The following is a 27,985-nucleotide window of genomic DNA, read 5'->3' as shown; positions in this document are numbered from 1 at the left end:
TCGGTCTGATGAATGATCCTAATACACAGTAACTAATATCCCCATCTCGCCTGCAAATATTAATACCGTAAGTTAGATTTTTAAGCGTGTAATTTTTGCAGGATACAGGCATTCGGCGATTTTCAGCACCATGCTGTGACTTTTGCCGGGATAGTTACAGCTGGAAGAATTCTGGATAGAACCCAGAGTCCGAACCCTGGTTTAAACCAGCAACAGCTGGATAAACGTTAACCGCATCTGCAGCTACATGTACCGAGCGCTAGAGCTGACCCCGGAATGATCAATAACTCCGTGGATCAAGAATAGTGAAGACGACCTGAACCTCCCAGCTGGAACTTATGGCGAAACATACACTCAGAATACTGGCCAGTAAACGCCCAAAAAAGAACAAGGACAAAAAACGTAAGGTTTCTCTATAGGAGTAGCTCTTAGTCTTTCAATTGACCTTTTATAACTTGCGCTTAGAGTGGGAATTTAAACCACCAAAGTAGTTTCATTTTATTCTTTCACACCCCCCCGCCAAAAAAAAATCTCTCCGGATTGGCATCCATTTTCTTAATGCCTGTTTGTAAAGACCTTGAGATTTTTTTCAATGTTAAAAGGTATTCTATAAATGCAAGTTGTTGTTATCTGTAGGGGCACTGTCTCCAAGAAAAATGACTTACTTTTCTGATGGTTTAAAAATGGCCCAGATTTTGTGGTCAGTGGCGAACGAACGGCGCCAGCCATTCATTACACTTACACTGGCCCACAGGCTTTCTATGGACTTTTGCACTGGAACTTGTGGTGATTAAAAATCCATTTTGGCATGATGCCCTCTAAAGGGATCTGGGACCTGTGTGAACAGGGTCAGCAAATGTGCATCTCCTTAACCAATCACTGCATAATCCTTGCTGACCTGCGCAGAGTCTGAACCAGGAAGTGTAAATTAGAATAGTTAATTCAATGCCAAATTATGTACAGAAAGCAAAATAAAGAGGGAAAGCAAGATGGGATTAAGAGAGAGAGAGATAAGAGACAATTAAAAAAAAATCTCTAACAATAATTACAATCTGAAGGAATGAGACTCCACACTTGTAAAAGTTAATTTTCAGTGCCAGAGAGGTTGTTTGGCAGAAAATAAGACTTATTACAGCATTAAAAATGTACTTACACTGGAATGGACAAGTCCGAACTTGTTCTGGTGTGTTTAGTGGGTATCTGTCACGCAAGTACAGCAACTTCACGCCCTTCCATATGTTTCAATGCCGAGTCTCTTGCCGAGATACTGTGATAGCAAAGCTTCTGGAGGAGCAGGGCAACTCCTGATTTCTACATTTAACTGTGCATATGCAGTCGCCGAAAGTTGCTGTGCGATTTACACTTTAATAATGGTGAGCCAAATAGGCGACCGGAAGCTCGGGGTCACCCTTACGGACTGAACGGAGGTGTTCGCAAAGCAGTCACCCAATCTGCGTTTGGTCTCCTCAATGTAGAGGAGACCGCATCGTGAGCACTGAATACAGTATACTAAATTGCAAGAAGTACAAGTAAATCGCTGTTTCACCTGGAAGGAGTGTTTGGGGCCCTGGACAGTGGGAAGGGTGGAGGTAAAAGGGCAGGTGTCGCATCTCCTGTGCTTGCACGGGAAGGTGCCAGGCGAAGGGGTGTTGGAGGTGATAGAGGAGTGGACCAGGGTATCGCGGAGGAAGCGGTCCCTTCAGAATGCTGAAAGGGGAGGTGAGGGGAAGATGTGTTTGGTGGTGGGATCATGCTGGAGGTGGCGGAAATGGTGGAGGATGATCCGTTGAATGTGGAAGGCTGGTGGGGTGAAAGGTGAGGACAAGGGGAACCCTACCGTGCATCCGAGAGGGAGAGGAAGGGGTGAGAGCAGAAATGTGGGAAATAGAATGGACCCATGGCTGTGTCAACCATGGTAGAGGGGAATCCTCGGTTGAGGAAAAAGGTGGGATGGCTTATCAGAGGAAGGCAGCAGCAGCCAACTTCCTGGCATCAGGGGTGGCTCTGCTGCACAGGACGGGAGGATAAAGAGGGGTAGAGCTATTGTAATAGGGGATTCTATTGTAAGGGGAATAAATAGGCATTTCTGCGGCCACAAATGAGACTCCAGGATGGTGTGTTGCCTCCCTGGTGCAAGGGTCAAGGATGTCTCAGAGCGGCTGCAGAACATCTTGGAAGGGGAGGGTGAACAGCCAGTTGTTGTGGTGCATATAGGTACCAACGACATAGGTAAAAAAACGGGATGAGGTCCTAAAAGCTGAATACAGGGAGTTAGGAGGTAAATTAAAAAATATGATCTCAAAGGTAGTAATCTCAGGATTTCTACCAGTGCCACGTGCTAGTCAGAGTAGAAATAGAAGGATATTTCAGATGAATACGTGGCTAGAGGAATGGTGCCAGGGGGAGGGATTCAAATTAACATTGGAACCGGTTCTGGGGGAGGTGGGACCAGTTCAAACTGGACGGTTTGCACCTGGGCAGGCCAGGACCGATGTCCTAGAGGTAGTGTTTGCTAGTGCTCTGGGGGAGGGTTTAAACTAAAATGGCAGGGGGTTGGGAACCTGAGCAGGGGGACAGAGGAAAGGGTAACAAGGAGAAAAACAAAAGTGGCTGTCAGAGAAATCAACGGTTTAAATCAAACATGGCCACAGTAAATAATAATTCTAAAAGTTCTAAGAGCGTTAAGAAAACAAGCCTGAAAGCCTTGTGTCTTAATGCGAGGAGCATTCGTAATAAGGTGGATGAATTAGCTGCGCAAATAGAGGTAAACAAATATGATTTGATTGGGATTACGGAAACATGGCTCCAGGGTGGCCAAGACTGGGAACTCAACATCCAGGGGTATTCAATATTCAGGAAAGATAGGCAAAAAGGAAAGGGAGGTGGGGTAGCATTGCTGGTTAAAGAAGGGATTAACACAATTGTAAGGAAGGATACCACCTCTGATGATGTGGAATCTGTATGGGTAGAACTGAGAAATACCAAGGGTCAGAAAACGTTAGTGGGAGTGGTATATAGACCTCCAAACAGTAATGTGGAGGTTGGGGATGGCATTAAAAGGGAAATTAGAGAAGTGTGCAATAAGGGCACAGCAGTCATCATGGGTGACTTTAATCTACATATAGATTGGGCTAGCCAAATTGGCAACAATACTGTGGAGGAGGAATTCCTGGAGTGTTTACGGGATGGTTTCCTGGACCAATATGTCGAGGAACCAACCAGAGATCAGGCCATCTTAGACTGGGTATTATGTAATGAGAAAGGATTAATTAGCAATCTTGTTGTACGAGGCCCCTTGAGTCAGAGCGATCATAATATGATCAAATTCTTCATTAAGATGGAGAATGAAGTAGTTGACTCAGAGACTAGGGTCCTGAATTTAAATAAAGGAAACTATGATGGTCTGAAGCGCGAGTTGGGTAGGATTGATTGGGGAATGTCACTCAAAGGGTTAATGGTGGATAGGCAATGGCAAACATTCAAAGACCGCATGGATGAACTACAGAATTTGTTCATCCCAGTTTGGCATTAAAATAAAACAAAAAAGGTGACTCAACCGTGGCTAACGAGGGAAATTAGGGATAGCATAAGATCCAAGGAGAGGACATATAAATTGGCCAGAAAAAGCAGTAATCCAGAGGATTGGGAGCAGTTTAGGATTCAACAAAGGAGGACAAAGGGATTAATTAAGAAAGGGAAAATAGAATATGAGAGTAAGCTTGCAGGGAACATAAAAACTGACTGTAAAAGCTTTTATAGATATGTGAAGAGAAAAAGATTGGTGAAGTCAAGCGTAGGTCCCTTGCAGTCAGAATCAGGGGAATTTATAATGGGGAACAAAGAAATGGCAGACCAATTAAATACATATTTTGGTTCTGTCTTCACAAAGGAGAACACAAATAACCTCCCAGAGATGTCAGGGAACATAGTGTCTGATGAAAGGGAGGAACTGAAAGAAATCAGTATTTGTAGGGAAATGGTGTTAGGGAAATTGATGGGATTGAAGGCCGATAAATCCCCAGGGCCTGATAATCTACATCCTAGGGTACTTAAGGAGGTGGCCCTAGAAATAGTAGATGCATTGCTGATCATCTTCCAACATTCGATGGAATCTGGAACAGTACCCATGGATTGGAAGGTAGCTAATGTTACCCCACTGTTCAAAAAGGGTGGTAGAGAGAAAATGGGGAATTACAGACTGGTAAGCCTGACATCGGTAGTGAGGAAAATGCTGGAGTCCATTATAAAAGATGTAATAGCAGAGCACTTGGAAAGCAGTGACAGGATCGGACAAAGTCAACATGGATTTACAAAAGGTAAATCGTGCTTGACTAATCTACTGGAATTTTTTGAGGATGTAACTAGTAAAATAGATAAGGGAGAACCAGTGGATGTGGTGTATTTGGACTTTCAGAAGGCTTTCGATAAGGTCCCACATAAGAGATTAGTGTGTAAAGTTAAGGCACATGGGATTGGGGGCAAGGTATTACTTGGATAGAGAACTGGTTGGCAGACAGAAAGCAAAGAGTTGGAATAAACGGGTCTTTTTCCGAGTGGCAGGCAGTGACTAGTGGGGTACCGCAGGGATCGGTCCTAGGACCCCAGCTATTCACAATATATATTAATGATCTAGACAAGGGAACTAGATGTAATATCTCCAAATTTGCAGACGACACAAAGCTGGGTGGGCGTGTGTGCTGTGAGGAGGATGACGAGAAACTACAGGATGATTTGGACAGGTTGGGTGATTGGGCAGAAGCATGGCAGATGCAATATAATGTGGATAAATGTGAGGTTATCCACTTTGGTGGCAAAAACAGGAAGGCAGATTATTATCTGAATGGCAATAGATTGGGAGAAGGGGAAGTGCAACGAGACCTGGGTGTTCTTGTGCACCAGCCGCTGAAGGTAAGCATTGCAGGTGCAGCAGGCGGTTAAGAAGGCAAATGGTATGTTAGCCTTCATAGCGAGAGGGCTTGAGTACAGGAACAAGGATGGCTTGCTGCAGTTGTACAGGGCCTTGGTGAGACCACATCTTGAGTATTGTGTGCAGTTTTGGTCGCCTTATCTGAGGAAGGATATTCTTGCCATGGAAGGAGTTCAGCGAAGATTCACCAGGCTGATACCTGGGATGGCAGGAATGACGTATGAGGAGAGATTGGGACGATTGGGCTTGTACTCGCTGGAGTTTAGAAGAATGAGAGGGGATCTCATTGAAACTTATAAAATTCTGGCAGGACTGGACAGACTAGATGCAGGGAGGATGTTCCCGATGGTCGGGGAGTCCAGAACCAGGGCAGCACGGTGGCATAGTGGTTAGCACTGTTGCCTCACAGCGCCAGAGACCCGGGTTCGAATCCGGCCTCGGGCGACTGTCTGTGTGGAGTTTGCACATTCTCCCTGTGTTTGCGTGGGTTTTCTCTGGGTGCTCCGGTTTCCTCCCACAGTCCAAAGATGTGCGCGGTTAGGTTGATTGGCTATGATAAATTGACCCTTAGCGTTAGGGGGATTAAATATGTGGGGTTACAGGGATAGGGTGGGATATGTGTTGGTGTAGGGGTTACGGGGTTTGGGTGGGATATGTGTCGGTGCAGGCTCGATGGGCCGAAATGGCCTCTATCTGCACTGTGGGGTTTCTGTGATTCTGTGATTCTGTGAACCAGGGGTCACAGTCTAAGGATAAGGGGTAGGCCTTTTAGGACAGGAATGAGGAGGAATTTCTTCACCCAGAGAGTGGTGAACCTGTGGAATTCTCTACCACAGAAGGCAGTAGAGGCCAATACATCAACTATATTCAAGAAGGAGTTGGATATATTTCTTAAGGCTAAAGGGATCAAGGGGTATGGGGAGAAAGCAGGAACCGGGTACTGTACTTGGATGATAAGCCATGATCGCATTGAATGGCGGAGCAGGCTCGAGGGGCCGAATGGCCTACTCCTGCTCCTATTTTCTATGTTTCTATGTAAGGAAGACATGTCGGAAGTACTAATATATGGAGGGTGGCATCATCAGAGCAGTTGTGGTGGAGACAGAGAAACTGGGAGTTCTTACAGGAAGCGGGGTGGGAGGAAGTGTAATCCAGGTAGCTGTGGGAGTCAGTGGGCTTGTAGTGAATGTTTGTCAATAGCCTATCCCCAGAGATGGAGTCAGAGAAGTCGATGAAGGGAAGGGAAGAGTCGGAGATGGACCATGTGGTGAGGGAAGGGTGGAAATTGGAAGCAAAGTGAATGAAATTTTCTAGTTCAGGGCGAGAGCAGGCAACAGCACTGATACATTCATCAATATACCGGAAAAAGAGCTAAGGGAGGGGACCTGAGTAGGATTGGAACAAAGACTGTTCCACATATCCCATGAAAAGGCAGGCATAGCTGGGACCCATGTGGTTCCCATAGCAACACCTTTAATTTGGAGGAAGTGAGTGGAGTCAAAGAAGAAGTTGTTCAATGTGAGAACAAGTTCAGCCAGGCGGAGGAGGGTGGTGGTGGATGGGGACTGGTTGGGCCTCTGTTCAAGGAAGAAGCGGAGTGCCCTCAGGCCATCCTGGTGGGGGATGGAGGTGTAGAGGGATTGGACGTCCATAGTGAAAAGGAGGCGGTTGGGGCCAGGAATCTGGAAACTGTTGAAGTGGCGGAGGGCGTTGGAAGAGTCGTGGATGCAGGTGGGAAAAGACTGGACAAGGGGAGAAAAAATAGAGTTGAGATAGGAAGAGATAAGTTCCGTGGGGCAAGAACAGGCTGAAATGATGGGTCTACCACGGCAGTCCTGTTTGTGGATCTTGGGAAGGAGGTGGAAGCGGGTTGTGCGGGGTTGGGGAATTATGAGGTTGGCGGCCGTGGAGGGACGATCTCCAGAGGAGATGAGGTCAGTGACGGCCTTGGAAACGGTGGCTTGATGTTCAGTAGTGGGATCTTGGTCCAGGTGGAGGTAGGAGGAGGTGTCGGAGAGTTGGCGTTCAGCCTCCGCACAGTAGAGGTCGGTTCGCCAAACAACAACAGTACCATCCTTGTCAGCAGGTTTAATGACAATGTTGGGGTTGGATCTGAGAGAATGGAGTGCTGCAAGTTCAGAGGGAGGTAGGCTGGAGTGAGTGAGGGGAGCAGAGAAATTGAGACGGTCGATGTCACGCCGGCAGTTTGCAATGAAAAGATCTAGAGAGGTTAAGAGGACAGAATGAGGGGTCCAGGTAGAACGAGAATTCTGAAAATGGGAGAAAGGGTCAGTTGTGCGTGGGGGAAGACTCCTGGCCAAATAAGTGGGCATGGAGACGAAGGCGGCGGAAAAAGAGCTCAGCATCATGCCGAGCTCGAAATTCATTGACGTGGGGGCGTAAGGGGATGAAGCTCGGGCCTGTGATGAAGCTCGGGCCTGTGCTTGTGTTCATACTCCACATGAGTCTCCTCCCATTCCATCTGATCAGTAAGTTCGCAGATGACACGAAAATTGGTGGAGTGGTAAATAGCGAGGAGGGAAGCCTCAAGCTACAGGATGATATAGATGGGTTGGTCAGATGGGCAGAAAAGTGGCAAACGGAATTTAACCCTGAAAATTGTGAAGTGATGCATTTTGGAAGGACTAAAAAGGCAAGGGAATACACAATGAATGGTAGGACCCTAGGAAGGACAGAGGATCAGAGGGACCTCGGTGTGCATGTACATAGATCCCTGAAGGCAGCAGGACAGGTAGATAAGGTGGTTAAAAAGGCATATGGGATACTTGCCTTCATTAGACGAGGCATAGAATATAAGAGCAGGGTGGCTATGATGGAGCTGTACAAAACGCTAGTTAGGCCACAGCTGGAATACTGTGTGCAGTTCTGGTCGCCACACTATAGGAAGGATGTGATTGCATTGGAGAGGGTGCAGAGGAGATTCACCAGGATGTTACCTGGGCTGGAGTGCTTCAGCTATGAAGAGAGACTGGACAGGCTGGGGTTGTTTTCCTTAGAGCAGAGAAGGCTGAGGGGGGACCTAATTGAGGTGTATAAAATTATGAGGGGCGTAGACAGAAAGGAACTTTTCCCCTTAGTAGAGGGGTCAATAACCAGGGGGCATAGTTTCAAGGTAAGGGGCAGGAGGTTTAGAGGGGATTTGAGGAAAAACTTTTTCACCCAGAGGGTGGTTGGAATCTGGAACTCACTGCCTGAAAGGGTGGTAGAGGCAGGAACCCTCACAACATTCAAGAAGCATTTAGATGAGCACTTGAAAAGCCCTAGCATACAAGGCTACGGACCAAGGGGTGAAAAATGGAATTAGAATAGATAGGGCTTGATGGCCGGCACAGACACAATGGGCCGAAGTGTCTCTTTCTGTGCTGTATAACTCTGGCCTAGAAATTCGGTTGGTTGCGCCAGCAATTAGCGCCTAAAGAGCCCAAGAATTGGGGCGTTACCCAATGTTCGGGCGGGCGCAGTGAAGATAGCTACACCTCCCATATTGCGTATCCATTTAGCGTCAGCGCTAACTCTTAGCGCGCGCCCGCGTGCGCAGGCAGCTAATGACGTCATTTCAGTGTGCAACGCCTTTTTGGCGCCCCTGACCGGATATTCGGTGGCGCCCGGAACCTTTCCACCTGGCGCTATTAGTGACAGTTGGATGGAACGTTCCCAGGCCCTTCTCGGAGCTGGGGGGCGCTATTTAAAGGGGACAGCTCTAGTATAAAAGCTGCAGGCACTTGGCCTGTTCATTCTGTTCGTTGCTGGAGAGAGTTGGTGAACTACTGTTGCACACTATTTTTCGGATTTAGCCTTCAAAGACTTGGGACCTGCAGGCCTGTCCGGAGCAGTTGGAGCGCTAGGCATTACTGCGTGTTGCCCGTCTGGCATAGCAATGGGAGCTGCTTTGGAGGGGAACGTCCTCATGGCCGGACACTTGGAAGGGGCACAGAGACGGCGGGAGAGAGGGCCGGGATTGGCCAGAAGGAGGAGGGGCAATGGAGGTGGCACGGTGGCATAGTGGTTAGCACTGTTGCCTCACAGCGCCAGGGACCCGGGTTCGAATCCGGCCTCGGGTGACTGTCTGTGTGGAGTTTGCACATTCTCCCCGTGTTTGCGTGGGTTTCCTCCGGGTGCTCCGGTTTCCTCCCACAGTCCAAAGATGTGCGGGTTAGGTTGATTGGCTATGATAAATTGACCCTTAGTGTTAGGGGGATTAAATACGTGGGGTTACGGGGATAGGGTGGGATATGTGTTGGTGTAGGGGTTACGGGGATCGGGTGGGATATGTGTCGGTGCAGGCTCGATGGGCCGAAATGGCCTCTATCTGCACTGTGGGGTTTCTGTGATTTCTGTGAGGTCGGCCAATCCGACGATACGCTGCAAGGGTTTTCAGGCAGCAGGTGTCATACCTTACCATGTCCGAGGAGCAGTGTCTGCGAAGGCTCAGATTCGGTAAGGAGATTGTGACTGAGCTGTGCCACCTGCTTGCTGAGGATCTGCAGCCGCGTCTACGGTGCAGGACCTCTCTGTCGGTTGCCGCCAAAGTGACTGTTGCCCTGAACTTTTACGCAAGCGGATCCTTTCAGTTAGCCACTGGGGACATTGCGAATATAACACAATTTGCAGTGCATTGTTGCATCCGGCAAGTGACAGCTGCCCTCTATAGAAGGAGGCGTCAATTAATCACCTTCCCTGTGACCCTGGAGAAGCGGGCGGAGCGCGCGCAGGGCTTCGCTGCTATTGCGGACTTCCCCATGGTGCAGGGGGCCATAGATTGCACACACGTGGCTTTGCGGGCGCCATTGCAGAATCCAGAGGAGTTCCGCAACTGAAAGGGGTTCCACTCCCTCAATGTACAGCTGGTCTGTGACCACCGCCAGATGATAATGGCAGTCAACGCACAATTCCCTGGGAGCAGCCACGATGCGTTCATCCTGCGGCAGACCTCAGTTTCTGACCTTTTTGAGGGCCTGGCTCACCCACGAGGCTGGCTTCTGGGCGACAAGGGCTATCCTCTCTGCCCATGGCTCATGACCCCACTCCATTTGCCCGCCACCCCGGCAGAAGAGCTTTACAACAGCAGCCATCAGGCAACCAGGAACATTGTCGAGCACACTATTGGTGTGCTCAAACAGCGATTCCGCTGTCTGGACCATTCGGGGGGGAGCCCTGCAGTACTCGCCGGAGCAAGTGGGTCGCATCGTCGTCGTCTGCTGCATGCTCCACAACTTGGCCATTTGACGAACCCAGCCAATGCCAGCCGACCCTCAAGGTCCAGCAGAGCAGGCGGACGAGGAGGAGGAGGAGGAGGAGCATGCGGATGAGGAGGAGGAGGAGCATGCGGGTGAGGAGGAGGAGGAGGAGCATGCGGACGAGGAGGAGGAGGAAGATGGGAGGGCTCCTGAAAGTGGAATGGCCGTCCGTCAGAGGCTCATAAGGACTCGGTTCTAGGCCCCTCTGACGGAATGATGGCTGTCATTCGTCCTGCGCACTTCGGATCGTTCAAAGCCTAGAAAGTCCACCATGAGTGTAAATAGTTACGAGTACCATTGTAAATTTTAAAAAATCTTTATTTTCAAAAAAGTGCTTCCTTCCAGCATAACAATGTCATGTCAACAGAAACCATAACTAACAAAATAACAGTCAACTCTCTGGCAAAGCCGCAAAACTAAACAAACCATCACAAACAATCACAACAGGTGAGGGCGTCCTTGAATTTGGAGGAAGAAACGTCTCAGCAACTCCCTCTACTGCTGGCCCCTTGATGGAGACTGATGCACTATCAATTGCTACAAAAGACTGGAGATTGAGAAAGTAATAAACAGGCTTTTATTACCAAAGAACAGAGCATGCCTCTTGTGGTTGCCTGGTATCCAAAAGGGCCGGAGGCTTCTGAGCAGCGACCTTTATACCCAGCCATGAGGGTGGAGCCAGGGGCGGAGTCAGCTGAGGCATGCACAGACAAGTACAACAATATGCAAGAGTGAACAACAGTACTAACAGTGAACAACAGTACTAACAACAGTGGTGAACAACAATACTAACAACAGTGGTTTACCACAGAGACCGACTTCTCTTTCGCGGTCGGCCCCTTCCCTCCCTGCTGCTCCTACGTAATTGAACCCCAGTGGCGGGGTCAAGGCTGGGGGATGCCTGGTGACTGTCTGGAATCGTAGAAGCCCCTGATGGACGGCCTAGACGACCTCTAGGCTTGGAGGGTGCGGAGGCTGGCTGCTTGATCTGGCCATGGCTGGAAGCAGTGTGCATTGCAGGTGGTGGCAGCTGCACTGCAGACGTTCCAGCGGTGGCATGAGCAATGGTCACCTGCCGAGAGAGGACACCTGCACCATGGTCGGACGACACACTGGCTCTCGGAGGGGACCGGCTCGGCTCCACCGCCACAAGCGACTACTCCACTGATTCCTGGCCTCGTGTGGTACTGGAAGGGCCCGGGGTGATCCTAGCTGATGCAGATAGGGTGGCAGCAGTGAGAGTTCGCATTGCCTCAATCTGGGTCTGGACGAGGCCGGCAAGTGACTGCGTGGCAGCAGTGAGGACCTGTGAGCCAGGTGCCAGTGCTTCGGAGAAGCCCTGGACAGTTCTCTCCATTGCTTCGGACAAGGCTGGAGCAGTCCATTCCACTGCCTCGGATAAGCCCTGGACAGGCCTTTCCAGGGATTGTCCGAAGCTCTGAACAGTCCTTTCCATAGCGGCCTCGAAGCCCTGGACAGTCCTCTCCATTGCTGCCCCAAAGCCCTGGACAGTCCTCTCCATTGCAGCGCCAAAGTCCAGCACACTCTTTGCCAGTGTTTCTATCGACTGAGGCATCCTCCCCACTGCAGCCATAAGCTCAGTGTGCCTGAGCCGGGCCTGGGTGCTCATTTCAGCCAGGCTACGCACCTCCTCTGCACTCTGTGCAGCAGTCATCGCTCCGTGCCTCGCCCTCAGGGGAGCCGGTGCCTGAACTTGCCTACCCCCCTTAGGTTGATGCAGGCTGCTTGTTCCGGCAACTGGCTCCTCATCAGAGCCCCCCCCACCTCCCCTCCAGGGAGCTACTATCCCCAGTCTGCAGATGTGTTGGCTCCCCTGCGGCTGGAACGGATGGTGCGGCTTCCTCCTGATCCTCGCCTCCGGAGCCACTGGCACTGGCAGCTTCAGGGCCCGGATCCCGAGCTGGTGATGCAGCATCTGAAAGCAGGGAGGTGGAAGAGTGGCTTTAGCAAAAGGACAGGTTGGCAGCAAGGCATGCCAGATTGCGGCAAGGCTCTGACATGGCTCCACAGTGAGAAAGCATGCTGGCGGGGGACCAAGTGGAAGGAGACAGCTGAAAAAGGTGAGATCCTTACCATCGCTGTCGACAATGGGGTCGGCAGCTGCAGTGGTAACAGGACCACTCAGACGTCCTCCAAGAATCTGATGCACTCTCTCCTCGAGATCCGTCAGAGTGACCACTTGTGGAGGTCCTCCACCGGTTCGAAGCTGGTCCTTGCAAATCGTCGCCAGCTTGGACTGCAGGGGAAAGAAGGGGAAGTTCTGTTACATGATGCCCTGAGTGATCATCTCATGCCCCCCATGGTGCAAGAGCCCTTACATGACGCCTTGAGTCAAATGTGCATGTGTGTGCCCAGAAAGGGCCATGGGTGCTTGCTGACAGATGGCCATTGGGGCATCGCGCACCCTGTAGCCATGAAGTCAGGTGCAGATGGAGGGAATCAGAAGTTTGCATAAACACCACTCACCCTAACGACCCGAGTGAGGTCGTTGAATTTCTTCCTGCACTGAACAGGGCTCCTGGTCGCTATGCTGCTGGAGTTGACCCTCTGACAAACATCCCTCCAAGCTCGGCGGTAGTCCTTTTAATTCAGCCTCCTGCCATTGTCAGGATAGAGAACATCTCAACGGCGCTCCACTGCGGCCACCAACTGCTCCAGAGCCTCAGTGCTGAAGCGCTCTGCTCTCTGTCTCACCTTCTCCATCTTGACCAAGTTTTTTGCGCCAGAGAAGGGCGTGCGCCGATTCTGAGGCCTACAGGGCGATGAGTGTGGAAGCTGAGGCTGACTGACCCACCCCTTTAAGAGCCGGCCGGCGCCTGGAAGTCTCGTGGTTATTGGTAATTGAGATCACCTTCGCTGCGCCCGTCCGCGCCGATATTGGGTAGCGCCGGAAGTTTTGCGCCTTAGGAGGCCCGTGCAACGTCTGAATTCGCGCCTCAATCACCTTTGGGGGCGATGCAACCCAATATCGCGCCAGGCGGCGATAAGTTTCGTCTGGCTATAAACTTTGCGCAGCGCCAGTTCTAACGCCTCAAGCGGGGTTATACCCAATTTCTAGGCCTCTGACTCTATCTACCTCATCTCGGCCTTTCAGCATATCTTTCTTTTCCCTTTTCTTTCATGTACTCATCTAGCTCCTTTTGAAAGTATCTAAGCTATTTGCCTGAACCACTTCCTGTGGTTGTGAGTTCCACAATCTAACCACTCTCTGAGTAAAGAAATTTCTCCTTATTTCCCTATTGTATTTGTGGCCCCCAGTTTTGGATTTTGCCACAAGTGGATACATTCTTTCCACATCTACCCTGTCCAACCCGTTCATAATTTTAAAGACCTCTATCAGGCCACCTCTACGTTTTTTCTTTTCTAAAGAAAAAAGCCCCAACCTGTTCAATCTTAATAGCTGTAATCTCTCAGTTCTGGTACTGTTAGATCCGTGGTTCAGTGGATAAATAATTACACGGATGCTGTACATTAACAAATAACAGGTCTTTACTGGAGGAGGGTAATCTCTAGACTGGGGTACAGAGGCATGCGCACAGCTTATATGCCGGTATGGTCACTGTCGGTACTACAGTATACAGGAGCTGTAAAAAGTAGTTCTGACTTAAAGCACACACACTACAATTCCTCCCTTTTTAGATTAATAATACCCCCTTAATATTCAAATGACAATTACATTTTTACATGTACATTCAATAACAAAAGTCCATTTATAGATTCAGTCTTTGGGGCGGCTTCCTGACCCTTTCGGGATAGCGCCTTTCCGGAGGTTCTTGTTCTTGGTGCAGAGGCGATTCTGACCCCTTTTCATCGGGTAGTTCATCGGGTTCCACTGCTACTGGGTCTGAAGTAGATGCTACCGGTATGTCGGGTTCATCCCCAGGTACTCGAGACATGGGGTTGACGCCTTCCTGTGACGCTAAGATCTGATCGACGTGGCGTCTCACAATGTTCTCCCCGACATCCACTGTGTACATTAATGGCCCCTGCCTTGTACATATCGTTCCGGGTTGCCACTTCTCTGTTCGATAGTCGCGGGCCAAGACTGGTTGCCCTACATTGAAGCTCCTTGTCGGCTTCTCGTTGATGTGCTGGAATTGTTTGTCCTCAACATTTCTTCGCACATTTGGTCTGAGCAAGTCCAGACGAGATCTCAACCTTCGGTTAAAGAACATCATGGCCGGGGTCTGGTTGGTAACTGCATGTGTCGTGTTTCGGTAGGCTAATAAGAAATTGTCCATCTTATGCTGTAGTGGAATTTCCTCGTCGCACATGGCCTTTATCGCCTTCTTAAAGGTTTGTACTAACCTCTCAGCCAATCCATTGGTGGCTGGATGATACGGGGCGGATGTGTAATGCCTTACCCCATTCCTTTTCATGAATTTTTGGAACTCGTCGGACACAAACTGTGGTCCATTATCAGAGCAGATCTGCTCTGGCAAACCGTTTCTGGCAAATATGGTCCGTAGGACTGCAATAGTTTTCTCTGTAGTGGTTGAAGACATCTTTATCACCTCAGGTCACTTTGAAGGAGCATCCACTGCTATTAAGAACATTGAGTCCATGCATGGACCAGCGAAATCAATGTGCACCCGTTGCCATGGAGAGGAGGGCCACTCCCATGGGTGTAGAGGGGCATGTGGTGGTGCATTTTGGACCTTCTGGCATCCTAAGCAGCTCTTAGTTAGGTCTTCGATTTGTTGATCGATTCCCGGCCACCACACACAAACCCTAGCAAGGCTTTTCATTTTCACTCCCCCCAGATGACCTTCATGTAGCTCCTTTAGCACTCTCTCCCTTAACTTGGATGGAATCACCACTCTGGATCCACACATCACTGTCCCCTGGCATACTGACAGCTGTTCTCTTCTGGATGAGAATGCTGGCAACAGTGAGTCGCCATGTGTTGGCCATCCCCTCACCGTCAATTCATATACCCGTGACAGCGTCGGATCATTGCGGGTCTCCTCTATATCCGCGTTTGTTACTGGCAATCGTTCAGTTATCGATGAATAAAATATCTCGATAGGGTCCACTGCTGGTGCTTCCTCCACCGCAGGCAGTGGCAGGCACGATAGCCCATCAGCATTCCCATGCTGTTTCGTGCCTTTATATTCTATTTCATATTGATTCGCCCCTAGAAACAGGGACCATCTTTGTAACCGCTGTGAAGTCATTACTGGCACGCCCTTCTTAGGATTAAAGATGGAGACAAGTGGTTGGTGGTCAGTCAGCAAGGTGAACTTCTGCCCATGCAGATAATGGTTGAATTTTTTTACTCCCCATACTAGGCTGAGGGCCTCCCTGTCAATCTGGGCGTAGTTGCGCTCGGCTGAGGTTAGTGACCGAGACGCAAAGGCTACTGGCCTCTCCAACCCGTCTGGGAATTTGTGCGACAGCACTGCTCCAATGCCGTAGGGTGATGCATCGCATGCCAAACGAATTGGTAGTGCTGGGTTGAAATGGGCCAACACCTCTTTTGATGTGATCAATTCTTTACACTTCTGGAAAGCTCGTCTACATTCGTCATCCCACTTCCATGGTACCCCTGTTTGCAGTAGGGTGTTCAGCGGGTGTAATACCGTAGACAAATTTGGTAAGAACTTGTGGTAATAGTTTACCAGCCCGAGGAACGACCTCAGTTGTGACACATTTTCCGGTGCTGGAGCCTTGACTACTGCCTCAATCTTGTCAGGGGACTTATGTAAACCCTCTTCATCGATGACGTGGCCGCAATACGAGATCTGTTTCTGGAAAAACTCGCACTTGTGGCAATTAGCTCATAGCCCATACTCCTTTAATCTGGCGAGCACCTTCTCCAAGTTAGCAAGGTGATCACCGTCATTTTCGCCCGTGACCAAGATGTCGTCCAAATAACACTGGGTCCCTGGAATCCCTTGCAGGACCTGATCCATCGTCCTTTGCCAGATAGCCGGAGCCGAGGCTACTCCAAACACCAGCCAGTTGTATTGATAGAGACCTTTATGAGTGTTGATCGTAAGGTAATGTTTCGAAGCTTCTTCTACCTCCATTTGCAAGTACGCCTGGGCTAGATCAATTTTGGTGAAGCGTTTACCACCAGATAGCGAGGCGAAAATATCCTCAATTCGTGGAAGTGGATATTGCACCATGTGAAGGACTGGGTTCACTGTCTCCTTAAAATCCCCACAGATGCGGACCTTCTTTGGTTCCCCAGGCGTATTACTCAACAACCTCTTCATTACAGGAACGATGGGTGTAGCCCACTTGCTCCAGTCCACTTTGGACAGTACTCCTGAACGTTCCAACCCTTCCAGCTCTGCTTCAACCGCTGGTCTGATCGCATAAGGCACTGGTCTGGCCTTCAGAAACTTTGGGCTTGCATTTTCCTCTATTTTAATTGTTGCTGTTATTCCTTTTAGTGTTCCTAGTCCCTCCTGGAACACTTCTTTTGCATCGGTTAGCATTTTTGACAGTCATCCAGGTGTGACGTCGTCATCCTTTTTGGCCTCAACCTTCAGTGCCTGTATGGAATGCCAATCTAATTGTATCTTCCGGATCCATTCACGTCCTAGCAGTGGTGGTCCTCCATTTGGCAATACATATATATCCATTTTAGGTATTTCCTGGCCTTTATATGTCACTTTCACCCTTATTTTTCCTTTGGGGTAGAATTTTTGCCCCGTATACGTCTTCAAGACAATCTCTGTAGCTTTCAAGGGTATGTGTGAAAATAGCCGCTTGTAGTCCCTTTGATTTATGACTGTTAGAGCTGACCCTGTGTCCAATTCCATTTCCACTTGGACTCCGTCTATCTTGAGTGTAACCCAGATAGTCTGGTGATCCTCCATTTCGGTTACATTATTTAGTTTCAGACAACCCAGCTCCTTGCTTCCGGAGTCTGTGTCACTTTTCTGTTCGTCTGAACCACTGTCCATCACCTGGTGTACCTTTTTGTACTTCTCCTGTGGAGATTTCTTACTGTTGGTTTTCTTCCCAGACCTGCAGACTCTTGCTTTCTTCCCAGACCTGCAGACTCTTGCTATGTGTCCTGCTTTCCCACATTGTCTGCACACTTGGTCCTTGAACCAACAATCTTTCTGGTCATGTGTTGTTCTGCCGCAGCGATAGCACTTCCCTGTTCCATAGGTCATTTCGTTGGTGCCATATTCTTGCGGTCTCCGTTGTATCTCTGCAGCGCCCCTTGCGGCTGCTTCGTGTGATACTGCCATACTGAAAGCTTTGTCCAGCATAAGGTCCTTTTCTGATAGAAGCCGTTTCTGGGTTCTTTCACTTTGTAGCTCACACACAAACTTGTCCCTTAACGTGTCTGCGAGTCCCACTCCAAACTGGCAGTATTTCGATAGCTTGCGCAGTTCCGTTAGGTACCCAGCATTGCTTTCGTCTTTGTGTTGGTTCCTTTTATGGAACTTAAATCGTTCTGCTATCAGCAGCGGTGTGGGATTTAAGTGGTCCTGTTGGATTTCTACTATGCTTTCAAAATTCTTGTTTACTGGCTTCTCTGGGGTTATTAGATTTTGCAGTAACCCATAAGTTTTTGCACCCATGGAATTTAACAGAACCAGTGCTTTATTAGCATCTGGCACTTCATTCGCCCTGCAGTACACCTCAATACGTTCCACATATGTCGCCCAATCTTCGACTTCATTGTCGAACGTAGAGATACTGCCACTCTTCGGCATCCTTGGTTGTGCGTTAACTATCACCAATGGCGCCTCCCGCACTTCCCCTTCTTCTCCGTTGGCACAAAATGGCGTCTCCCGCGCTTTCCTTCCTTTCCGCGCTCGCCCGTCTTCTCCGCTGCGGCTTCGCAAAATGGCATCTCCCGCGCTCTTCCTTCTCCGCAGCTCAATGGCGTCTCCCGCGCTCTCCCTGCTTCTCCGCGGCTCAATGGCGTCTCCCCTTGCTTCGCCTCGCGGACCCTGATCAGCCCGTGATCCCTGGCTGTGCTCTGCGCATTCTTCTCTTGATATTTGTCGACGCCGCTCAGTCTAGAACCCGGCTGTTTCTTACCCTCTCTCTCTCCGGTTTGCAGTATTTTTCCTCGACGCCACTCGGTGATCAACCCCCGGCTGCGCCCTGCTCTCTTCACCCTCTTTCTTACCCCGTCAACGCTGCTCGGCTCTCTCTCTCTGCCGTCGGTCGGCTCCAGCCGCCGCTGCTTGGGAAGGGTCTGCTCTGGACCTGTCGTCGGCCTCTTACTGCTTGTTGTGGCTGGGGAACCAAGCCCGGCTCTCCACAGCCTCCCCAGTGAAGTTGGATCTCTGCCTGACTGCTGGGCGGTTGCTCGCGGTCGACGCCTGTGTTCCTGGACTCGACTTTTTTTGTTTTTTTTGTTTTATGTTGCAGGTAGATTCGCATCGACACTCGTCGCCACTGTTAGATCCGTGGTTCAGTGGATAAATAATTACACGGATGCTGTACATAAACAAATAACAGGTCTGTACTGGAGATGGGTAATCTCTAGACTGGGGAATCTCTAGACTGGGGTACAGAGGCATGCGCACAGCTTATATACCGGTGTGGTCACTGCCGGTACTACAGTATACAGGAGCTGTAAAAAGTAGTTCTGACTTAAAGCACATACACTACAGGTACCATCCTTGTAAATCTTTTTTGCACTTTCTCGAATGCTCCTATGTCCTTTTTATAGTATAGAGACCAGAACTGTGCCCATATAAAACAAAGTGCAGCCTGACCAGAGTCCTATACAAGTTTAACATAACGTCACTACTTTTCTGTTCTATAACCCTTTGATATAAATCCCAGTGCATTGTTAGCAATTTTAATTGCTTTGCTGACCTGCGATGCTGCTTTTAATGGCTTGTTCACCTGTATCACTGGATCCCTTTGCTCTTCTACCCCATTCAGTTTTTTTTTATTTTTTAAGTGTAGGTAATGTTTCTATATATTTTTCATATAGGACCCTTAGAACGAGCAGACCAAAGAGATTTTTGTCAAATCAGTCGGACTGGCTTCAAACCTAGGTCCCAAAGGTGAAAGGCCATTTATAGCCACTGCACCATCCATTAAATGTCCCTTGAACGTATGACACAAAGTGCTGGGCCAGAGGCTGGGGGTTCATTGCAGTTCAGTTGTTCAATATTCCAATTCAATAAAGTGTTTTAACAAAACAGAATAGTTTTTCTCTCGTCTCCCATCAGATGTAGTTGGAGCTAAGATGGTTCGTAACAAGGATGCAAGTGTGAAATCTACACTGCAAGAGTTTATAGTGTATTTAATTTTCCTGTTGGATCTATCCATATGTAAGTATCAAAACAATGATATATTCTCTAATACAATAAATTCTCATGGTTTTTCTGAATAGGGCTAGATTGTATGAGATTTCAAAAAGTTTGATGGTTCATATGATTAGGTAAGGTATATAGAGATCAATAATGTGATGCTTGATGCTGATAATCTCGCTGTGCTTTGGCCATTAGTGTCCTGCATCATTGGGCATCGAGCCTACTCAACAACTGGCACACATGGTGTGCCATAATATGACCAAGAAGTGCCTGACGCACTGGCAACCTGCGCACTCATTGTGCACTAGGCTCATTAAGACCCCGACAACATGTAAATTGGGGCTATGCCCCATAAAGTGGTCTAAACACCTGAACTGCAGTCCAAATGCTCAGTGCCCATATAAAACAGGCACTGCAGTGGAGGCCCCTTTCCTGTAGTTAGGACTTTATTCTTTGTTTTGAGAGTGGTTTCCAGTAGTTGCTGTGCTCAGTTACTTCCATTTCACTGCTTTGTTGCTGCTCAGCCAGAACTGAACTTATTGAGAGTGTCTCGCAGCTGAATCCCAACTGCTATCTGAGCCTGTTTCCCTGGCAACTGTTACTGTGTGCAAGCTCTAGAGGAGTTCTGAGTATCCAAGAGAAGGATGAGAAATGCAAGACCTTAAGTGATCAATTAGAACCTGTCCCGACACAACCACCCATGTTGAGAGGGGCAATCATACCTAGACCTCTCCAAAGAAACCTGAATGGGAGACTGATTCTCCAACGAGATAGTCCCAGAACTGAGCACAATCCTGCAGCCAGACCTGGAAACTATTTCCACCACGGGTCTGCCAGTGGCTGTCAAGGAAACTGCTGTGTTGAATTGTATGCTGCCAGGTTCTTCCAAGCAACAACAGGAAATAGCCATCAAATTTCACAAGCTGCAGTGCAAAGTTTTAACATGCCTGTGCCAGTCAATTGATCTGTTTTCCGACAGCAGACAGGCAGCAATATGAGAGATCGTTGCACTTTTACTAGGCTGTAGCTTCTGCTGTCTTCTAAGCATTTGTGCCCCTTTAAATCCATTCCTACCTCTTTTGCTGCTGCAGTGGAATTTTCCTCTGGGCCAATGGTAGGCTCCCTCTCGACTGCGCAAATCCCATTGGGTGCCCAACATGCATTGGAACTGACTCTTGACAAAGGAAAATCGGTTGGGGTTGGGTCAGATTTGGATGGCGTGGGAAAAAGTCTCACCCTATTGGAACTCTGCCCCAGTGAGTTGGGGTACTCCATCCCTGAAGGCTATAGGGACCAGTTGAGCAAGTTTTTATTAGTGTTACTTGAAGTAGATGTGAATCATTTTTAAGTTTTATGATATTTGTAAGGTTTTTTAAGTATCCTTAAGAATTTTAAAACTTTATTTAACTAAGTATTTAAATGACTCTGGACACAGGAAAATAGGTCTGAAATGCACAAAATATCATTATCAAAGGTAAGAATTGGCCAGATCACTTCCAATAATCGTGGATTCAATCCTTATGCTGTTAATAAATAAAACAGCAAAAAAGATGCTATTTTAAATTTGATGAAGTAAAATCTACAAATAAAATGCACATAATGAGGAAATACATTCTCTTAATTACTATTGTAACATTTGATGTAGAGATTATCTGAAGTTTGAATTTAAAATAGTGCAGAGTGCCTTAGGACAAAGATAATATAATGTGAGTCACATACCTAAAACTCTACATGACAGGATATATAGCATTACTATTACATTAGAGTGCTGGATTCACTGTCTGATATGCATGGTGTTCTTGATGATGTCTGATACACCTTGACAGTTTTCTTTCTTTTGCAGTGACCTTTGGAATGGTAAATTCCAACATGTATTTCTTCACCAAGGTTATGTCTAACCTCTTCCTAGAAACCACCTCCTTTATCAATGACGTAAACTTCAACTCCATAAGCAGCATGGTGGATTTCTGGGAGGTATCAAGATGTCTCTTAAACAAAATACATGCTTTGATTATAGTCTTCTAATAGTGCATCAATAACTGGAACTAACAGCAACTTTTGGTTGTTTTAAATGAGAAAAATAGACTTGCTTAAAGGGGAAGATAAGCCTTAGAGGAGCACTTGTTGATCAAAGTACTCACCGATTATATAGAAAAAAATCCCGTTTTCTTTTATATTTTTGTAAAACTTTAAATTTTATTAGCTGCATGGAAATGCTTGAATCGGGTCTCCACCCTGCGCCCCCCCCCCCCCCCCCAACCTCCCCCAAGGCTGTTCCAGTGTCGGCATCAAGAGGGGTTTGTTCCTGAGCCTAAGCTGCTCCGTGTGAAAGAGCAGGGGTCCTCACTTCAGATTGGCCTGAGAGATTCTCGAGCGCTGCAGGGCGCTGGGAAATCACATCATGGCATTTAGGATGCAGAGTATCCTGTCTATAGTGTAATTTCCTTGAGTTAGTGGCTCCAGCAGCATTCAATCTGATTTCAAGTCCTGCCCTGCTGTCTCCTATGGAACTACACTGGGATAGATGGAGGCACCACTTGGCTGTAACAGCACCAGAGTACTATATCAAGGTTGGAGATCCAACTTGAGGGTGTTCATGTGCGTGATGAGATGTTTTTACAAAAACTTCAAAGAAAACTTTGGTATGCTGTACATTTTTTTCTGTAAAATGGGGAATAGCTTGAACACAAAGTACTCCCCCTAAACTTGCCCCCTAAATAATCATCCAGGTCAGAATTTCTTTTTGCAAAAAACAATAGAAAGCACGCAACTAAAAATGTTTCATTTTTAAGTTAGAAAGTTTTGCAAAACTCATTCAATAATTTTTAATGAAATATACCCAAGTACACCCACCATATTATAATTTTTAATTATGCTGGCACCAAATGTCACATAAAATGTATTGGTGTCCAAATGTAGCAATTGTGCAGCTGTAATACAAGGTGTAAAATTATAAATGGACTTAGTAGCCCCATTTTTTGTTTTGTTTTGTCTTTTCCTAATTTTACCTCCCCTGCAAATAGACTCAAGGAAAACATCAGTGATATGAGCAGTTTTTTTTGTCTTCTGCATTAATTATATAGTTATAAATAACAATTGAGGCAATCCCTGTGCATTTTATAGTTTGTTTTTAAATAAAGGGGGGGAAAGAAGCTCGCATTTACATAACATCTTATAGCTCTCAGTGCTTCGTTTCTGAATTACTTTGGAGTGCAGTGGCTGTTGTAGGGGAAGATATAGCTAAGTGTCTAAATTGGTTCAGAAACCCATGTACACTAATGGTCAGAAAGAACACTAATTTCACACCCTGTTAGAGGAGATTTTCAAAATAGCAGAAAGCGGTGAGGGGGAACCGTGATATAGGCAGTATTATAGATCCCTCATCCTCACGGTATATTATAAGTAAGGGTGTGCCTAATGAGCTTTTCTCGTTCCTACTTTTTTGTGTAAATACAAGTACAAAAGTATATATTAAAAACTGATAAATATACATTGTGAAAAGAATATATCTAACCATAATATTGTCATTTTAATTATCCACTAAGGAACTCATTTCTGTTTGTTGAGGTCTAGGATAAAATAAGTATAGGGATATCACAAGGCTTCTGGTGTGATATATTTATGCAAGTAAGTTCAACCACGTAATATTCAAGCAATGATGTCCAGTTAGACCCATAATTTTTATAAATATTCGTTGTTAAAACAGGCGCTATGTAGTGTCTTAACATTTTCACTGTACAAATATGACAAGAAATGGCAGCATACTTGCTGTATAAAAAATTTGAGTTTTTTTCATATTACTATGAGTATGTGCTTCTGCAGAGGTGTAACAATACTTAACGGAATTCAGGGAAGGAATTGACTGTTGCTGGGGTGTGAGACATGTTTCACACCAATAGTTCTACTAGGGCTGTTTCACTGTATGAAATTTGATTTATTATTAATGATAATTAACCAAACCAATATTATTGTGGACACAACTGGATGTGAGTTCTAATACTCAAACTTCAGAGAAACTGTGAAAATGCCCAGACCCGTAACAAAGCAACAGAGAACAGAAAGATTCACAATAAAAGACAAAGGGGGTGATTTGTTTTTTGGCTACCACCCCGTTTATAATGAAACATGGGTGGAGGCAAAATGAAAGTCACATGTGGAACAGACCAGCTGACTTACCGCTGGTTGTACACACGTTCCGATTTTCAGGCGGACTTTGGATTGCCTGAGATCCCACCGGAAACAGACAGGGGCCAAATGAATATATGTAAATCAGGGTCAAATTATATTATCAAAGGGGCATTTTCTTCCATGCATGCATTGCTGCCATCAGGATCTTTATCCCTCCCCAAACCACGGGCTGTACAAATGAAGAGACGGCCATTTATAGTACATTTAAAGGGATCCTCAGCTGCTCTCGGGTAAAATGCTGGCAAATGTTTGCTTGTGTTACATTGTGATTTTTGGCTGCTTAGACAGTTTCAAAATGTAGAACATTAGGGGGCTTCTCGCAATGTACTTTTTCTTCATGGGGGGTCCTTCTGGCAATTCCACTCTGGCAAGAGGAGGAGGAGAGCTGTAGCTGTAGCTGTAGCAGAAGGATGAAGGAGCAAAGAGCTGTAGCTGCAGGGAGAAAAATTAGAAGGGCACATCTTTGCAGGAATCCTTACCCTCCTAACAGTGTATATAGGCCCATAACAACGTACCTGCAATTCTCTGAGGAGCAGTGTATAAGGAGGCTGAGCTTCTCTAGGGAGTAGGGAGTCTGTCAGAGTTTTTGTTGCCTCCTGCTGCCAGAGCTAAACCAGCATTGTCTGTTGCAGTCAAGATCACTGCAGCCCTCAAATTCTTTGCCTCTGGCTTCTTCCAGGCTGTTACAGGGGATATCAGCAATACCAGTCAGTCTGCAGATTATGCTTGCATTAAGCAGATGATTGATGCCATGTTTGCTAGAGCAAACACTTTCATCACTTTCCCCATGGACATGAGGAATCAGCAGCTAGAGCTTGGGTTTTGTACAGATTGCAAGCTTTTCCCAAGTCCAAGGCAGGATGTAATCCCTTTGGGCTCCTTCATACAACCCCACGGACTTCATGAATTGCAAGGACTTCCATTCCAATAATGTGCAACTGGTGTGTTATCATAAGCAGCATATCATGCCGGTCTGTGCCCACTTTCCTGGCATTTGGCGTGACCTTTTTATATTGTGGCAATCCTCCATTCCCCCACTCTTTGCCTCTGAGAGGCAGGCTGCTGTGGGACAAGGTCTATCCACTGCAAATTCTCATGACTCATGACTCCTCTCAGGAAACCACACTCACTGGCTGAACTACACTATAAGCAGATCCATGGCTCATTTAAAGCCCTTATTGAGCAGACTATTGGAATCATCAAGCAACAATTCTGCTGCCTGGACAGATCTGATGGCTTCTTGCAATATATGCCACAGGCTGTCCCGTATGATAATAGTTTGCTATATGCTGCATAACTTTGCATTGCAACAGGGACAATACATAGAGCCACCATTGGGTGTGGACATTCAGCATGATGGAGAGAACACTGATGACATAGAGGATGGCAGAGAAGTGAAAGGGCTCTAACAGTTGTCTGCAGCCAGAGCTCTCTGGCAGCAGCTCATTAAGGTTCTTCAGATGAACAATGCCTGCTCCCTTGCATTAACAGTCACGTTCAAAATCTCTTCCAGTCCTTCCACCCTCAAATAAACTGCAGCTGCCCAAGGACCAATACCAATATTCGAGTCAACTAACATTGCAAGGTCACCAGTTGCTACAGGAACACTCTCTGCACACAAGTATTTCAATAAGAATAATTTTCCTGCCTTATACAATTGCCTAAAGCTAGTTATCACCCTGGTTTGAGCCCATATTGAGCTCATCTTAAATCTTATCATACCGATTCTAATGCTGCTAGGAGGTGGTCCCCCATTGACTGCAACATGGGAGCAGGGAGACTGCTGTGGCTCAGTCAAGGGCTTTAGAGATGCTCATGGTCAGTGACCTCTAGAAGCTTGGACCTGAGAGCACCCAGCTGCAGACTGCAGCAACTCCGCAGATGCTGGGGCACTCTGGCCCAGTTTGCTTTCTGCCACTGGGGTGGGCAAATGGTCTAGGGGGTCATGAGGGTCCAGACATACTGTCACTAAGAGATGGCAACATATTCCTTTCTCATTGCATAGCTGACCCTGCTACCAGGCTACAGTTTAGCATTCTCACTAATCTGCAAGAGAGCAGACTGTAGGAGATCTGTCATCCAACAGCAGCTGCTGTCCATTCGGTCTCCAAGTCTGTCCATGGTGCAGATGATGGTTGAGAACAAATACTGTATGGCCCCAGTATGAACATCTTTAAGAGATGCTATCACTAGTGCCACAGACTCCTACAGGGCCCAGCTGCAGTGTCCATTGAGGTGACAACATGCTCCCTGGTTGACTGCAGAGTGTCAACGCCATGCACCAAAATGTGAAGCTTGCAATGCATTGTGGGCTGTGAGGATCTTTGAAATTTAAAGGGCCATGCACATTGAAGCAAGGGAAAATAAAATGCACTGATTCAATACATTTTTCAGCCCTTTCTGTCTTTTAACAAATAATCAATATTTAAAAGAAGTTCCAGATGTCAATATTCAGCACTTAAAGCTGAATTATCTTCCTAAACTCAACAAATGGGATAACTACCTCAGCACTACCACAAATGGCTCAGCAAGCCAGGGAAGGGGCACCCAGGGTCTTGCATGCAGCACTCCAGCTTTGTGCAGGGGTCAGCACTGCAAGACTGGCCTTCTACCCACAGGGGCCCTCTACCCACAGGGGCCAGGAGACCCTCCAGAAAGAACAATGCGGGTGTACCTTACCAAGGCCGTTACTGCCAGCAGTGTCACCCCCACCACCTGGCTCCAGTGCCCAAAGAAACTTCATGACCTCAGACCACTGGTCAATGTCAGTGAATGCATCTTCAAAAGACGTCGCCTACCAACTGATCCACTAGTGTCACACACTGCTCAATGCAGGACCCCCAATCACTCGCCTACCAACAATCTGCACCAATGATGAGGCACATCTCCCATTCCTAGCCTCACCTCAACCCCTTGGAGGAGACGGTGCTGGCCATTCTTGCTAGGGGCAAAGCTGAGCCCTTGGCCAGCAACAGAGCTGAAAGGATACAAGATGCTGGTATCCTCACAAGTTATCCTATTTCTGGCATGCACCTCTAGGCTTCCCGCCCTCTCGTCAGCACAACTCCATCCTTGTGCCTTCCGCATTTCACACACCCAAGAAATGCATCCTGCCCAGCCAGTGGGACCGCAGGCGGATGATTCCATCCCAGATATGCCGACCACAAAGGGGCTGTCTGGGATACATCCTTCCGTCTGATTGCTCCTCTTTGGATTCCTCCTCTTCTGCGCCTTCCTCTTCCCTCTGCAAGCGGATGCTGCAAATGTGAAATGACAGCATAAAATGCTGCAAATACTCAATTGGTCAGGGAGTATGTCGACCTGAGATGTAAACTCCACGGATGTTGCGTGACCTGCTGAGTATTCGCAGCATGTTCTGTCTTCTCAAAGGTGTTCACTTACCATCTGAGCCCTTGCAAGCGTCCAGCAGCACTCCCAAAACACTTAAAAAAAAACTTTTCACATCTATTGCAGCAAGCCACCACTTCAATAAATTAAAGAAAACCCAGTCCAAACCCTTCCATTTAAACTCAACTGATTGATGTGTGTGTCCCTTTACCAGCTGCAGATATCGCCCCTGTCAGCCTGCTTTGGTTAACCTGGCGTGCTGAGGACCCAACGCTGACTTGAGCACTAGGGTCAAAGTTCGTGTAGATGACATTAAGTCAGTGTTGCACGCTGACTGATGTCACCATGCCACCATTTTTTTTCATGGCGCTGCCGGGGGGCATCCAATATGGAGGCCACCGCCAGGACCACCTCCAGGTGGCGCAAGAGCAGCGGCCTCCACTTTTTCACACATCGCTGGCACTACCAGGTAGCGGGAAGGACATCAGTTTCTCTTCCTAGGCCTTTAAGATCTGCAAATCTGCTCTCTTTAGCAGAGTTAGGACGCAAGCTGCCATGAGCACTTTCTAGTGTCATGCTTTGCGCGTACACCTGCTCCTGCTCCCTTGTTATAAGTGAGTCACCCAGTGCATTCCCCTATAACTCACTATCTACCACAGAAGGTGCCGATTTCTGTGAGACAGAGTGACTGCATCTTTGGAAGGGATCTCCCCAACAGTCTGTGTAATTGCAAGGCCAGAGACATCTGATGGGCCGAGAAAACGGGGAGCAGGATAAGCGTTAGCACATACTGGCAAGGGGAAACAGTAGCAGATGAGTGTCAGCATAATGCACCACCAGGTTGCCATGCTGAGTGTGTGAGTGACATAGTTAAGTGGAAAGAGAAAAGGAAGTGAAGATACCCAAACATCCGATGATGTCTGTCCTATACCCTGGCCGTCTTCAATGCTGTGTGCCAATGATGTTCATGGCTGCGTCCTGTTCTGGTATTTTTG

At 47.6% G+C, this 27,985-nt stretch overlaps 2 protein-coding genes across 2 annotated transcripts in view; both read left to right on the top strand.

Annotated features, from left to right (window-relative positions):
• Positions 1–105: 105 nt before the first annotated feature.
• On the top strand, positions 106–23,316 carry LOC147114039 (polycystin-2-like protein 1). The gene is made up of 3 exons (XM_085995570.1): positions 106–402; positions 19,371–19,472; positions 21,298–23,316. Exons 1-3 carry the CDS (start codon positions 339–341, stop codon positions 21,477–21,479), a joined length of 348 nt encoding a protein of 115 aa, XP_085851696.1. The 5' UTR covers positions 106–338; the 3' UTR covers positions 21,480–23,316.
• A 263-nt stretch (positions 23,317–23,579) lies between these two features.
• LOC147114038 (polycystin-2-like) overlaps positions 23,580–27,985 on the top strand; it is a 99,166-nt gene continuing 94,760 nt past the window's right edge. Inside the window, exons 1-2 of the mRNA XM_085996183.1 lie at positions 23,580–23,718; positions 24,275–24,461. Of these exons, the coding sequence (XP_085852309.1) occupies positions 23,580–23,718; positions 24,275–24,461 (326 nt within the window). The remainder of the gene's footprint in view (positions 23,719–24,274; positions 24,462–27,985) is intronic.

The sequence above is a fragment of the Somniosus microcephalus genome, chromosome 8 (assembly GCF_052327205.1).
Source record: "Somniosus microcephalus isolate GS21.2 chromosome 8, FLI_Smic_1.0, whole genome shotgun sequence".
Lineage (NCBI taxonomy): Eukaryota > Metazoa > Chordata > Chondrichthyes > Squaliformes > Somniosidae > Somniosus > Somniosus microcephalus.
The sequence above is the reverse complement of the archived record's forward strand: the minus strand, read 5'-3'. Positions and strand labels throughout refer to the sequence as shown.

What these genes read in the sequence shown, in the direction of transcription:
- LOC147114039 (XM_085995570.1), top strand. Translation starts at nt 339, where the DNA reads ATGGCGAAACATACACTCAGAATACTGGCCAGTAAACGCCCAAAAAAG. An exon ending in AAAGAACAAGGACAAAAAAC is followed by an intron (nt 403 to 19,370) that starts GTAAGGTTTCTC and finishes GTCTCCCATCAG; the next exon opens with ATGTAGTTGGAGCTAAGATG. An exon ending in CCTGTTGGATCTATCCATAT is followed by an intron (nt 19,473 to 21,297) that starts GTAAGTATCAAA and finishes TTTCTTTTGCAG; the next exon opens with TGACCTTTGGAATGGTAAAT.